This window comes from Desmodus rotundus, chromosome 6, assembly GCF_022682495.2.
Source record: "Desmodus rotundus isolate HL8 chromosome 6, HLdesRot8A.1, whole genome shotgun sequence".
In the NCBI taxonomy this organism is placed as follows: domain Eukaryota; kingdom Metazoa; phylum Chordata; class Mammalia; order Chiroptera; family Phyllostomidae; genus Desmodus; species Desmodus rotundus.
The window spans coordinates 105,172,402-105,185,983 of NC_071392.1; the positions used below are offsets into that span (position 1 = coordinate 105,172,402).

Sequence of the window (13,582 nt, forward strand, 5' to 3'; positions counted from 1 at the left end):
AGTCCCCGGCCCTGAGCCTCTTACACTTGCCTGTCTCACCCCCAGCGCTTTCACCTGTTGTCCCTCCTCCCGGCACTTCCTTTCCTGCCCCTACTCCCACCGCCTCCTCTGACTCATTCCTCCTTCAGACCTCAGCTAAGAACTGGCACATAAGCTTTATCTCATGTGCCAGCTCCAGTTAATTGATAGTGGCTCCCTGGAGTGCTGTGTTGAAAGGGTTCTGGAGCCCAGTCCAGGTTTGGCAGGAGTGTTGGGGTTGATTAGCAATGTCTGCCCTGAGCGTGGGCAGGGGACGTGGAACAGCATGGTCTGCCATTGCTCTGACTGAATCAGCAGCTTCCAGTTCATTCTTCCCTCATCACAGCACCCTACACACTGTAGTAATTGTCATGTGTGTGTCTGTCTGTCCCACTGGACACTGGGGCCTGGCCCACAGATGATGCCCCAGAAGCTTCGTTGAATAATAGGTGGGCACCACGAGCAGAGGCACGTACACACCCTACTTCTTTCCGCTCCTTTCCAGTCTCCTTCATCAGACAGAATCAGGACCCCAGCATCCTCTCTGTAAAGCCGAAGGTCTCGGAGTGACTGCCAGCATCCCTCCTGCCCCTTCATCGGCTCCTGGTTGTCCTGAGCTGTCTGGGTCATCAGCATCCAGCTCTCTGGGTGTCTGGGTCCCTGTGCCCACAGTCCTAGAAAGCAGAGTGTGAGCTGATGGCCAGGCCCCCTGGCACCAGGGCTCAGGGGCTCATTCAGGCCATGGCTGTTCGCTAATCACCAAAAGCCCTGAGTGGGTTGTCAGACCCCTCTCCCCGTCCCGCCTCGGCCGTTTGCCTGGGTTACTTGACAGTCATGTCCCCAGAGGACAAACCAGGACTGGATGTGGCTGTGGACTAGGAAACAGGTCTGGGGGTGGGTTACAAGCACTCATATTTGTGTAGCGTTTGACTGCGCCAGCTTCTGCTCTGTTCTGAGAAGTTCATCTCATTTAACATCTATGGCACTGAGTTGGGGGGATCCTATTATCGTCTATTCCTACTTCCCCGAAAAGGAGGTCCCGGTTCTGAGAGGCGAAGAATGTGTCTTCACATCTAGTGAGGGGGAGATAGGATTCAAATCCAGGCCTGCCTGACCCCACGGCTCAGACTGCAAACCCCTGTGCTCTGCCCTGCACAAGGCTATGGTCCCCTCGGGGCACATAGAGACAGTATAGCAGACTGGTTGAGAAGATGAACTCTAGGCCTGACTCCCAGGGGTCAAACCCCAGATCTGCCACTTAGTAGCAGGGTGCTCTTGGTTGGGTTACTTGACAGTTCTGTGCCTTGGTTTCCCCTTCTGTGAAATGGGTATTGGCGATGAGTACCTAGCTTTCACGGCGTTGTCACCGATGAATGAGAATTAAGTGAGTTCATGTTGATAACCTAATGCTATCAGTGCTTGGCTCATGACAAGTTTTTGGTGAAATCAATCAAACCCTTGGCTTCCTGTCCTTGAGCCACACTCTCATGGCAGGGGCGGGGGGCAAGGGGAGGGGGCAGGTTTGGGGCCGCCTCAAAGGCTGGAGAAGCCAGAGTCGGGATTGGGTGATGCTATGCACCCCGGCATGTAGTCCATTCTGCTGCGCTTGTTTTGGAAACGTAAATCTGTTCCAACCCAGTGGAAGTATTAGGGCATCACTTGAGCACAGCGCACGTTTTACCTTTGCTCAGGTACGATTGCATCCATGAGAAACTCTAGGTAAACACAGAAAGTCTGAACCCACATCGGCATACACGAGCACAACCCTCGAACAGAGCCTGCTCGCTCGCTCCTGTGTGTTACCCACCCACAGCCTGGGTTAGAACTTGCCGTCCCATCTCCACAGCCCTCCACCCCCTTCACAGTAGCTTGCAGGCTGTGATACTTCTGACGCTCATGTCCACAAGCAAACTTCGGGTCACCTTCAAGGTCAAGCACCGTATTTCCTATAGTACTTAGGCATTTCTTAGCCTTCTAGCATGTGACATTGCTACCATTTTTACTATGTCTTTGTCTCTCTTCTTTTTTCAGATGTGATACTGATGTAGTGTTTGGGTACCGTGTCCCAACCCCACTTTCCCCATAAACTCTGTGGTTTTTGTTGCAGGATTTTGCATGCGCAGTAAGTTTGGGGAAGGCATGTTTCGTGTTACGGCAGAACTGACTGTATGGTCGGCTCAGCAAGCCTGTGGGAAGGCGGATGGACGGGTGGATATGTGCAGCAGGCGGTGGACGGACGGAGAGACCACCAACTCCTAAAGCCTTTCAGAACCCTGAAACCCATAACCGCCACGAGGGCTGGCAGCCTTTTAATTTCAGATGCAGCTGGGACAGGTGATCCATCTGGAAAAGAGAATAGCGTCAAACCCCCAATAACCCAATTACCTCTTTGACCGTGTAGGGCATGGAAAATCCAAGGCCAAACCGAGCTCAGAGATTAGTAATGAGAGACAAATGGGCTTCAGCTCTTCAAACAACACTAACAGGATTTGAAATGCAGATAATCTCATTTCACCATTAACACAAAATAAAAGGCCAGTAGAGCACAGGTTGTAATCCTCTTTCAGGCCTCTGCTTGTCCTGGGCCCCTGGGAGGAGCCCCCTGCTGCAGCCCCCACTGTCTCCACCCTGTGGCCCAGGCTTGGTCTCTGGCATCCAGAGGCCAAGCCTCCTAACAGGTCGGGAATCAGAAATGCCAGGAAAATGCCAAACAGGGAGAAGAGGCTCTCTCGGGCCGGGGAGCAGGCCGTGGTGTCTTGGTCCTTTATTCACTCAGCAAATACCATGAGTTAGGTCACCTGCCAAGCAGCTCACCTGCGTTACCTCACTGCCTCTCTGCAACAAGTCAGCAAGGCGATTGCAATTTATTCCTATTTTATACATGAGGAAACAGCAGCTCAGAGAGAGTACAAAACCTACCCCAGGTTGCACTGGAATCCAAGGTCTGTATTATGCCCAAGTCCAGTCTTAACCACTGAAAGGTTTGGCAGTGAACATTTATTGAGTTCCTACTGCGTACAAGGCATGGTCTATGTAGTAGCATGTATGTGGTAATAATTCAGCAAGCTCTTTCCTACCCCTTTGCAAGTGGATCCAATGAGCAGGGGTTTGGGATACATTTAGAACCGATACAGCACCAGCACCCACCAATGGAATGGCTGCGCACTGTCCATGAGGTAGGTGTGGTCTTATCTGCAGAGGAGATTCAAGTGCAGAGATGCCTGCAGCTTGCCCTTGGTTGACTATGAGGAATAGAAGCAGTTCTGACTTTGCATCCGCTGCCTCTTGTCCTGTTCCTGAGAAGACTCTGAGGTGGCATGGGATCTTCGATGCAGTTGGTCCCTGGCCAGCAGGGACCTGCCACCACTGTATTCTTCCTCCCCCACCCCCCTGCCCCACAGAGGGTGTGAACCCATTCAGGGTTTCTGGGGCGTCTGCCTGATTCCTTGGCAGCCAGTGAGGCACCCTGGAATGGGAAATCAGGCAGCCGCCCAGATATTATAAACAATTACTGCTAATTACCAGGCCTGCCAGTTCCCCATTGTCTGCTCACAGTCCTACCAGGAACTGAGGAGCAGACAACGATGATGTTGGAGGAAACTTTCAATTTCAGGCTGTAGGAAGGCCAGCTCTGCTTGGGAGGCCGGGCCCCTTCAGGGACTTGGAATTCAAGAGGCACCAACATTTTGGGGGCTTTTGGGGCCCCCAGGCCCCTCCCCCAGGTGTACAGGAGGTTGGGGTGGAAAAGAGGCAGGGGGGGAGGGAAGGCCATGTCCGTGGCATTGGTGAGCGAGTCTGGGTCTTAGCTGTGGTCTGTTAACTAAGGATCTTTGAGTTCGCAAGAATAATGGGTACTCGTTTCTATCCCCAGATAGTTAAGTTATTTTTCCTGTAGTTTCTCTGTGATTCTGTTGCATAATTGTTGAGCTAAGAGATTTGGGAGCCTGGCTGCTTGGATGCAAATACCACTCTGCCTCTGTCTTGGTTTTGCCTTCCCTGGCAGGCAGTGGAAACATGTGCTTCCCTCTGGGACTTGGAGGGACAATAGAGCTCAGAGTCTCACAGATTGACTTCACAAGACTCCAGGCAGTCTTTGCTGCAAAGCAGCCTGCCCTTTACTCAGCCCCGCCCCATAGGAAGGATGGGCGCAAGCCCTCTCTGCCTTCATTCCCAGACCTAGCTGGGGTTTCCTGTCATCCCTCAGCACCGGCCATCCCAGCTCCGGGACCCAGACTTTCCTCAAGGCTTCTCCAGCCTCCCAGGCCTCCCCCCTCTCCCCTCCCCCCACCCCATCCTCTGTTCTTCCAGGCTGCGGTTGGTTTGTTTGCTTGTTCATTTGGAGGCAGGTCAGCCTAGTTGTGCATCTGTCCTTCTAAGTCTGTTTCTTCTTAGATTTCAAGCTTAAAAGCTAAGAATCTGACTGACCTGTTCCCTGGCTACTACCTGGATGGGGAAAGGGTGACAGGGGATGGTAGGAAATCATGAAAATGAGAAGCACAAAGGCTAAAATGTCAAATTGTTACCCTGCTAGCAATTCTGTCCATAACCTAAGTAGAACAATTTATCAGAACGATGCTGGGGTGTCACATGACTGAGGGATTGCTGAGCAGCCAGCACTGTGTAGCTGGTAGTTTGAGGCTCTTTGCCAGGGTGGGCCGTTTGCACAGCTCAGACCTAGGAGATGGGAACTTTATTATTCCCATTTGGGAAAGAGAAAACTAACTAAAATCGGCTTAAGCAAAATATATTATTGTAATTGTTGTTGACTTGTGCAACTAAAAAAAAAATGGTCTTGCTTCAGGCAGAGCTCGATCCAGGAGCTCACCAGTTTGATGGTTTTGTTCATGGACCTTGGGTGGTAGTAAGATAGCTGCCAGAGGCCCCAGTCTGTTTCAAGTTCAAGTCTGGTGGGGAAAAAAGTGCTTCTCCCTCCCTATAGGTCAAAGAAAGCTTCCCAGCCAGAGTCCTGTGGGCTGAATTGGGCCACACACCCATCTTTGAGCTAATCACTGACCAAGGGAAAGATTGGCCCGGCTGAGCTCACACCAGCCTGTGGAGCCAGGTCTGCTCCTGTCCATAGGAATCAGTACCTTGGAGGAGGGGCACCCCATAGGAGATTGGAGATCTTGCTCCCAGAGGAACAGGGCAGACATTTGACAGCCCACAGCCGCAACAAATGCAGACCTCCAAGGTTGAGACACTGGTCCCATGCACCTCAAACTATCAGGAGCAAATGACTCTTCTGGGGATCATGTTAAAAGGCAGATTCTGATTCAGCCACTGGGGGTGGAGTGGGGTGCTGTTCTATTCCTGATTAGCTCTCGGGGATGCTGGTCTCTGGAACGCACTTTAGGTACCACAGTATCAAACCACAGGAGCCAGGCACTGATGAGCATTATCTCCCTAGAATCCTACAACCACCCCGAGAGGCAGGTATCTCCTGCCCCATTTCAGGAAGGTGGCACCTAAGTCCCAGAGAGGAGAGCTAGGGAAATGGTGCAGGAGATTTCAGGGTCATGGAGGTAGCAAGGAGGGAGAGAAGGGACCTGGGTCGGCCGGAGGCTGGGTGGTGGACGCGGACAGAATCGTCATGGCAGGAGGGGCGTCTGGGGTTGATGGCCCGAGTCATCTGAGTCCTTGGTCTGCCCCTGGGAACATTTGCCATTATCCCATCCTTTCCTCTGACAGCCTTAACTATGGGGGCGTCTGCTTGGCATCGGACGCGCAGTTCAGTGACTTCCTGGGCAGCATGGGGCCAGCGCAGTTCGTGGGCCGCCAGACCCTGGCCACCACACCGATGGGTGAGTGCCCCAAGACCTGTTCCAAAGCGGGGGTCCCACCGGAAGCCCCACGTCTCCCCCCTCTTCCCCTCTGCCTCAGCTGCATCCGCTGAGCACTCATTGGAGCCTGGCCACACCAGCCAAGCCCTCAGCAGAGCCTGGGCATGTGGTGTGGGAAGTGGTGCTGGTCTCATTCGGGGCTGGGCGCGGGGGCAGGGGATTCATCCTCAGAAGAGAGGAGGATCTGAGTCCTCGATTGAGCTTAGAGGCCACTTCCCAGTCTCACCTGGTGAGGTCTCTTGCAGGGGACGTGGAGATCGGCCTGCAGGAACGAAATGGCCAGCTCGAAGTGGACATCATCCAGGCTCGGGGACTGACGGCCAAGCCAGGCTCCAAAACACTGCCAGGTGTGGGGTGCCCTCCCCCTGCCAGGCGGGGTGGAGGTCGGGGAGCCTGTCTGGAGAGATATCTGGGTGAGGAAGAGAGAAAATGGAGCCCCACTGTGGAGGGCTCCTTTGTTCCAGCTCCGGTGACTCACAAAGGACTACTGGTGATTCAGGGCTCATTCTGGGGACCCAGTAGAGATTGTTGGCTGACCTTGTCAGCATCTCCTGCTGGACTGAGCTCCTGGAGGGCGTGGACCATTTTTCCTGTTTATGATTATACCCCAGTGCCCGGTAGGGTGCTTGGCACGCAGGGGGTGATCAGAAAGCATTTGTACAGTGAATGGGTAGCAATGAATGTATAAGGCAGGGGAGTGGTGGGTGAGTCAGAGACAAAGAAAGAAAGCAGGTGTGTACAGAGTGAGCAAGGGAAGGGGGAGGCTTGCAGGACCACCTGAGGGGGTGGAGTAGGCCTCGCCAACCCTGGCTGCACCCCACCACCACTCCCACCACCTGGCTCGGCCCTGTTGTCTCCTCCCCAGACTCCGGGGGGCACTTTGACCCCAGCAGTGGTGGGCAGCCTTCCTCTGCTATGCCCTGTGCCCACCATTTGAGGCCCACACTAGAGCTCACCTGCCGACCTCTGTCCCCAGCGGCCTACATCAAGGCCTACCTGCTGGAGAATGGCGTCTGCATTGCCAAGAAGAAGACCAAAGTCGCTCGCAAGTCACTGGACCCGTTGTATAACCAGGTGCTGCTGTTTCCTGAGAGTCCCCAGGGCAAAGTCCTGCAGGTGAGGGTCGTGTGCATGTGCACACGTGTGCACCTGCACCCGCAGTATCGGGGTGGAGGGAGGTGCCCCGGGGGAGGGCCTGCCCTGGAGGAAGCAGAGCGCTGAGGTTGACCAGAGCTCCACAACCTGCTGTGCGACTTTGGACAAGTTTCTTTCTGAGCCTCAGTTTCTTCATCTGTAAAATGGGGACACTAGCAGCACCTCCTGACAACAGTGGCAGTAACAGTGAAAGGTGTGCTTTGTGCAAGAAAAGTATTTGCGAGTTTGGCCTATAGTAAGTGCTCTACAAATGGCTTCCATCATCATCATCTTCTTCATCTTCATCATAATCATCAACCTCTGGAGGCCCGGGGCTTGGCCTGAAGCGCAGTGATGATACACTGGGAGCCTTATGAGCATCTAGACAGGTGTTTGGCCCTCCTGCCACTCAGAGAATCCCAGCGGTGACTCAGACCTGGAGCTAGAAACTGTGGCCTGGTGTGGGTACAGGCAGGGCCAGGTCCGGTGCCTGCAGAAGCCAAGTGCCCGTGCTCCCTCGGAGCTGTCTTTTGGGCACTGCTGGCTTGTACCTGATTCCTTGCTCCTCGCCTGGGCAGGCAAAGTCAATGAGGGTGGGGCCAAGGTGTTACACATGGCCAAGACCGTGGGGCTTTTGCTAAACTGGGGGGCCCAGGTCCTGTCTAGGACAGAGTTTGTCAGCCCGGGGGTTGAGACCCATCCCTGAGTTGGGAAATCAGTCTAGCTGGTCTCAACAATTCCTTTTCAATGGCAGGATAGGAGGGAGGACTTTTCTCATTCTTGGTAAAGTAACTCCTCCTTGGTGGGGCCCTTGCTTCAGTTGGGAAGCCAATGTGTGCCCGGGTGAGGATGACCCCTGTCCAAAAAGGTCTGTAAGAACCCTCCAAATACAACTTAAAACAACCAGAAGACCATCCAGATACTGGGCATGTACAACACCTGCCACTGCTTAAAACTTTATTTCACCGGGGCCTCTGAGGTTGTGGAAGCAGAGGGCCCGTGAGGGAAGCCTGTAGGGAGCTCGTGGTATACAGGGTCGGCCCTCAAGACTTGAATTCAAAGGTGGGGCGTGTGGAGGATGGGCTGGAGCCGAGGGGGCGAGACCGGAGGCTGGGAGGCAGTCACCCAGGCAAGCAAGGATGGCAGCCCTGGAGCCAGCGATTCAAAGGTGGTGGAATCCACAGGATTCGGAGGTGAATTGGGCCTGGGGGTGACCCCAGGGTCCAGTCCTGGGCTTGTGAGTAGCATTGGATGACTGGAACCACTGTGTCTCTTGCCCCGCAGGTGATCGTGTGGGGGAACTACGGGCGGATGGAGCGGAAGCAGTTCATGGGTGTGGCCCGAGTGCTGCTGGAGGAGCTGGACTTGACCACCCTGGCCGTGGGCTGGTACAAGCTCTTCCCCACCTCCTCCATGGTGGACCCAGCCACAGGCCCCCTGCTCCGGCAGGCATCCCAGTTGTCCCTTGAGAGCACCGTGGGACCCTGTGGCGATCGATCTTAGTGACAGGGATAGGGAGGGGCTCCCTGAGATGGCCTGGAGACCACCCAGCCCCGACCTGGGACCCCAGGCCCAGGGGCACCTCGAACAGAGGATGACGGGGTTCTCCCCCACCGTGGGAAAGAAGAACGGGGAGACCCGCCCCCCTTGGGACCCTCCTCACCCCTTCTTTGCCTCCTATCCCCTGAGACCTTTCCTCTCCCAGTGGGATTGGCTGCACTTTTGACTTGGCCGGCTCGTGACCTGGTGGATGTGGCTGTAGGCTGAGAAGGGATAGACTGAGGTGGCAGAGCAAACCACTCTCCTGCCCCAGACGCTGTCTGACTGCTCCCCCTTTTGCATCCTCGGAAGCTCGCTGCCCGGAGCCAAGTCCAGAACCCAGCGGCCATCTCCATGGTGCCAATAACCAGCAAGTGTCTTTCCTGTGGCACCGGGTTCAGGCAGCTACACCCGCCCCAAAGCTGACATGGCGGCTTTGCAAGAATCCGGAGCCAGCTCTGAGGGGCCCACAGCCCCCACCCCCCACCGTTTGAAGAGGAGCTCTGGCCTCCTTCCGCCTGCCAGTGGAAGGAGTTTTGCCGTAGCCTGTCTGAGTCCATCGTCTGTCCCCTCCTGCCTGCCCCTCTTCCGGTGGAATTGGAATCCAGCAGGGACCGAAGGAAAGGAGGAGGTTCCCAGGGCCTGGCACAGACCCCCAGGTGCCTTGCTTTGTGGGACTGAAACAAGTTGTTGTGGGAACTGTGGGACTGGAAGAACTCGGTCTCTGGGTTTCGGTGGACGAGCTGCAGGACCGTGGTTTCCCAGAGCCCCAAGCCCTGAGAGCTCACCGTCTCTGCATTTTGGGGTGCTGGATTGGAGAGTTAATCTAGGGAAAGTGGGGGTTGGGACTGGGGTGCCAAGGTGAGGGTTTCCCAAATAGGAGACACCCTTCTTGTTGGATGAGGTCAAAGGTCATCTTGTCTATTCCTCTGCCCCCTGCCTAGGGGCCTGGGGAGGCACCAGAACTCCCCTATTTTAGTCTTTTTAAACAAACCACATGTACTAAGAGCAGAACCCACTGCCCCGGCCTCAATTACCTTGGCTCAAGGAGAGAAGGAGAGGAGAGATATGAGTCTAAGAACCATGAGATTCCTTCTCAAGCAGGCCTGGGTAGCTGCCTTCCTGGCCCAGCCCTCCTCCGGGCCTCCGGAAGCCCTTTTGCATGCTGGGGAGGACTCGGGCTGGCCCCTCTTTATAGAAGCACATTTCTGCCACCTCCCCTGGGAGGCACCCAGCAGCCCACCACCCCTCATTACCCAGTCCCTGCTGTGTAGGGCGTAGTCCAGGTTAGCTGGGTAGAGTTAGTGTTCCAAGCCCTGGGGCCTGTTCTTAGCTCACACATAGTTCTCACAGAGTCCCAGAACCAGGTGGAGAGGAGACATGAGTACATTCCAGGAGACAACTGTCCCCTTGCTGGCCTGGGCCTGGGGCTAGGGAGGCCAGCCCCTCTGTCTCCCCCTGCCTCCCCCTCCCCCTGTAGGGTTGTAGCTGGAGCTGCCCGCTATACTCAGATGTTCTGATTTATTATCCTTGGTACCAATTTCATTTATGAAGCAATCCTGAGGATATGGGCCTTGGTGGAGGAGAGGGGGTCATTTTCTACTGAGGACACCCAGCTGTGTCCGGTCCCACCTTGTCCCTGGTTCCACTATAGGCTACTGCCCAGGTGATTCCTTCACCTGGAATCCCTCATCCCCACCCCCACCTCCACACCCCTGCAGCCTGTTTGAGCTCTGGGCATCCTTTCAAGTCTGGTCGAGTTTGATGGCCTCCATGGAGCCTCTCACACTGCACTGGGAAAGGGCAATGGGGAGGCCTTTCCATCCAGGAGGCCTTCAAGGTCCCGGGGTTTGTGGGGTGGAACCCCAAGACTCGGGCAGGAGGCAGCTGGGCTCTGGATGGACTCACATCTGAGGCCCAGAATCAACCCCTCACTGTTTTTCTTTGTTTTTTTTTTTTTTTTTTTTTTTTTTTTTTTAAGCCAGTGTGATTTCTCTGCTATTCGTTTATTACTCGCCATCTGGAATATTTTGAGCCAGGAGAGCACCTCCTCTCTCTGCAGCCATCACTGCTCTGGTTGTACAGGGGTCGTTTGCAAGGACGGGGCAAAGCCTGGCTGTCCCAACCAGAGGGAGAAGGGGCACAGTGCTCCCCAGCCTGAGTCCACCCTCTGGTGTCTGCATAGCCTTTCTAAAGAGAGAGAGAGCTCCAAAGCAATAACAACACCCTGGGGGTGGTCCCCGAGGGCCCCCCCCACTGACTTTCCTGTTTGTTCTGTGAAATCTCACTCACCTCCTGGAGGGGTGGTGTGAGTCGGGGCTGGAGCCCTTTTCCTTTGTATCATTGTGAGCACGTGCTCCCTGCCGAGGGCCTCTGCCCATTTGGCGTGGGAACCACCATCCGTCCTCACCCAGGGATAGGGGTTCGGGGAGGGGGTGACTATTCTCATTATTAGTTTCGGGAACCTTCAAACCCAGCCTGTCCCCACTGCTGTCGGATCCTTTGCAGCTTCAACTCCACCATTTGGAGAGGATCAGAGAGGGGGAGTCGGGTGAGGAGGGGCTGGAGACGATTTTATTTTTCAATCTCTGGGCCAAAGGTCACCTGCAGAGGTAACCTGGAGGGAGTTCTCTCCACTTTCCTCCTCCAGAATCCACTTTTCATACTAAAGGGAAAGAGGCTTTGGGACCATTGGTAAAGCCATTTCCATTTCACTGACGAGGAGACTGCGGCCAGTGGAGGAATTGCTGCACCTGGGGTCACCCGTAAGTTCACTGGCACCCCCAGCCTGGGACTCCTCCTCCTCCTAGGGAGGCTGAGCTGGAGCCAGGGCGGGATGAGGTGGGGCCACCATTTCCCTCCACCCCTCCTCCCTTCTCTAGTGGGAGCCTCCCAGTGGCCTTGAAGAGAGGCAAATTGTAGCCCGTCTGAGAGGTGAGGAAACTGAGGCCCAGAAGCAGGAAGTGACTTGCCCAAGACCCTTCAGCAAGTGTGCGGTGGGGACAGAACAGGGTTCCACTGTGCTCCCTCCCTCCAGGGGACAGGAGACCACTGGTCCAGGGCATGTCTGCTGGGATAAGTATTTGTGGCCTTTAAGCCCTGGGCCTCCCAGCCCTGCTTGGTCCCTTCTCCACGGGCCAGCAATTTTTCTGGGCCCAGGTTTGGGGAAGAGGGTTTGCCATAGACACCTAGCTAGCTCCCCAGGGGGCTGGCCCAGGCCACTGAGGGTTTGCTCCAGGCCTCATTGAGTAAGTGGGGGCCCCCACCAAGGGGCGGTAACCCTCCAGGACCAACTGAAGGGAGGTTAGAAGCACCAGTTCCTGCCTGGCACTGCGTGGGCGTGAGGCTGCTCTGGCACACCTCACCTTAAGGAAATCCTCACAAAACCTTCCGCTATAATGATACCTGATTCTCCTGTAGTACTTTTCAAACTTTTTTGTTTTCAAAGTGCTTTTACCTCTAGTGCACCCTCACAGGAGTCCCCAGGCAGTAGGTGGGGGCATCTTCTCAGCCCCGTTTTAGAGGGGGAAGCTGAGGCCCTAGGAGGGCAAGGTATCTGCAGGGGTCCCGCTGTGAGTGAGCGGCCAAGCTCAGACCAGAGCTCAGTTCTCCAACACTTCTGAGCTCTTTCTTCTCCACGGGTCAGTAAAGCAGTTTAGGGGGTGGTGCACCTTACAAGCTGATGCACCATCCAGTTCCTTAAACCAGGAGCTCCCGGGTGCACTAGGTGTTCAGAACAGCACCGAGCCCCCTCCCCTTGGAGCACAGCTGCTGCGTCAGGCAAGGCCACCTGTCTTTATTTATTGAGCAGCAGCGCTGTGCCTGGCCCAGGGGACTGAGCCATCCCTGTTTCCCGGTAAGGACTCCCACAGCCTTCTGGGAGGGCCCCGTGTCTGTACGGCAGCACCTCGGTGACAGTAAGCTTTCATGTCTGAGCTCATCTGACTCACCCTGCAGGGAGGCTGGTCGTACCCATTTTACTCAGCTTCTGTGAGAGCAAAGTGGAGACCTGAAGCCAGGGCCTCAGACATCACATCTGGAGCCCTTTCTTCGACTGCCTCCTGAGAAGGCGGCAGGAAGGCAGGACCCCGGGTCCTCAGGCTGAGGCCTCTCCGTCCACCCACCTTTCCTTCACCCCCAGGAGCAGGAGCCCCTCGGGCCTTCGGGGAGGGAGGGTGTCCCCAGCCCCTGGGTCAGAATGGGTCACATTGCATTGTGTTCACGACCATGTAGCTCATGTTGAAAATTAAAGTTTTTGGCTTTTCTAACCTGTCTTGCTCTGCTTTGTTTTGAGACGGTTGTATCTGGGAAGCAAAGGGCAGCTGGTGTTTTATGGAGCTGAACGTTGCGGGGATGCCAGCGTGCCCCGCCACGGGCTTTCATAATGTCCCCTCCAGGGCCTGTCCAGGGGACCCTTGCAGAGGTACCCGGGAAGAACCCAGTCACTTTACAGATGAGATTTAACTGAGGATCAGGTAGAGGATGAGGTTCCCCAAAGTCACACACGGGGTACTAGTAGGACCCCATCCTCACACTCCCAGACAAGAGCTTGTCTCACTCAGCTGTGTCCAGGTGGCCTCAGGGACATGCTGGGTGTCAGCAAGGCCCCTCATCCTGAAGTGGGGCTGGCCGAGGACAGAACATCAGCTTGGGTGGGGGAAGAACGTGCTTCATTCCCATGGGGCCCAAGTCCTATCTATTGTACATGCCCAGCAAGAGAACGTGATTGTTTAAATAGTGCAGTTGTTCGTCCACCAGTCCTCGCTGGGCGGTAGATGGTTCCCATCCATCTATCTCCTTTTCGTGCTGCTCGTGGTGTAAGCAGCTGCCTCCCAGGTAGGATTCCAGTGTTAGAAATGGTGCGTTTCCCCTGCAATGTGGCAAACCGGCCCCTCTGTGCAGAATAGCCACCTGTCCCCACTCCAGAGGGCCAGATGGTGACATGGGCCTGTGGAGAGCCTCTCTTAGGTGACTGGCTTGGTCATGGCTTCCTACAACAATTCAGACTACAGGGATCTGCACCTACGAGGTGACTTTAGGGTTGTGCTTGT

At 55.3% G+C, this 13,582-nt stretch overlaps 1 protein-coding gene across 2 annotated transcripts in view; it reads left to right on the top strand.

Annotated features, from left to right (window-relative positions):
* RIMS4 (regulating synaptic membrane exocytosis 4) overlaps positions 1-10,458 on the top strand; it is a 46,553-nt gene extending 36,095 nt beyond the window's left edge. For both annotated transcript variants that reach the window (XM_053926675.1, XM_024559775.3), the window contains exons 3-6: positions 5,707-5,819; positions 6,104-6,205; positions 6,835-6,974; positions 8,277-10,458. In XM_053926675.1, the coding sequence (XP_053782650.1) occupies positions 5,707-5,819; positions 6,104-6,205; positions 6,835-6,974; positions 8,277-8,495 (574 nt within the window). In that variant the 3' untranslated portion in view covers positions 8,496-10,458. The remainder of the gene's footprint in view (positions 1-5,706; positions 5,820-6,103; positions 6,206-6,834; positions 6,975-8,276) is intronic.
* The last annotated feature ends 3,124 nt before the right edge of the window (positions 10,459-13,582 follow it).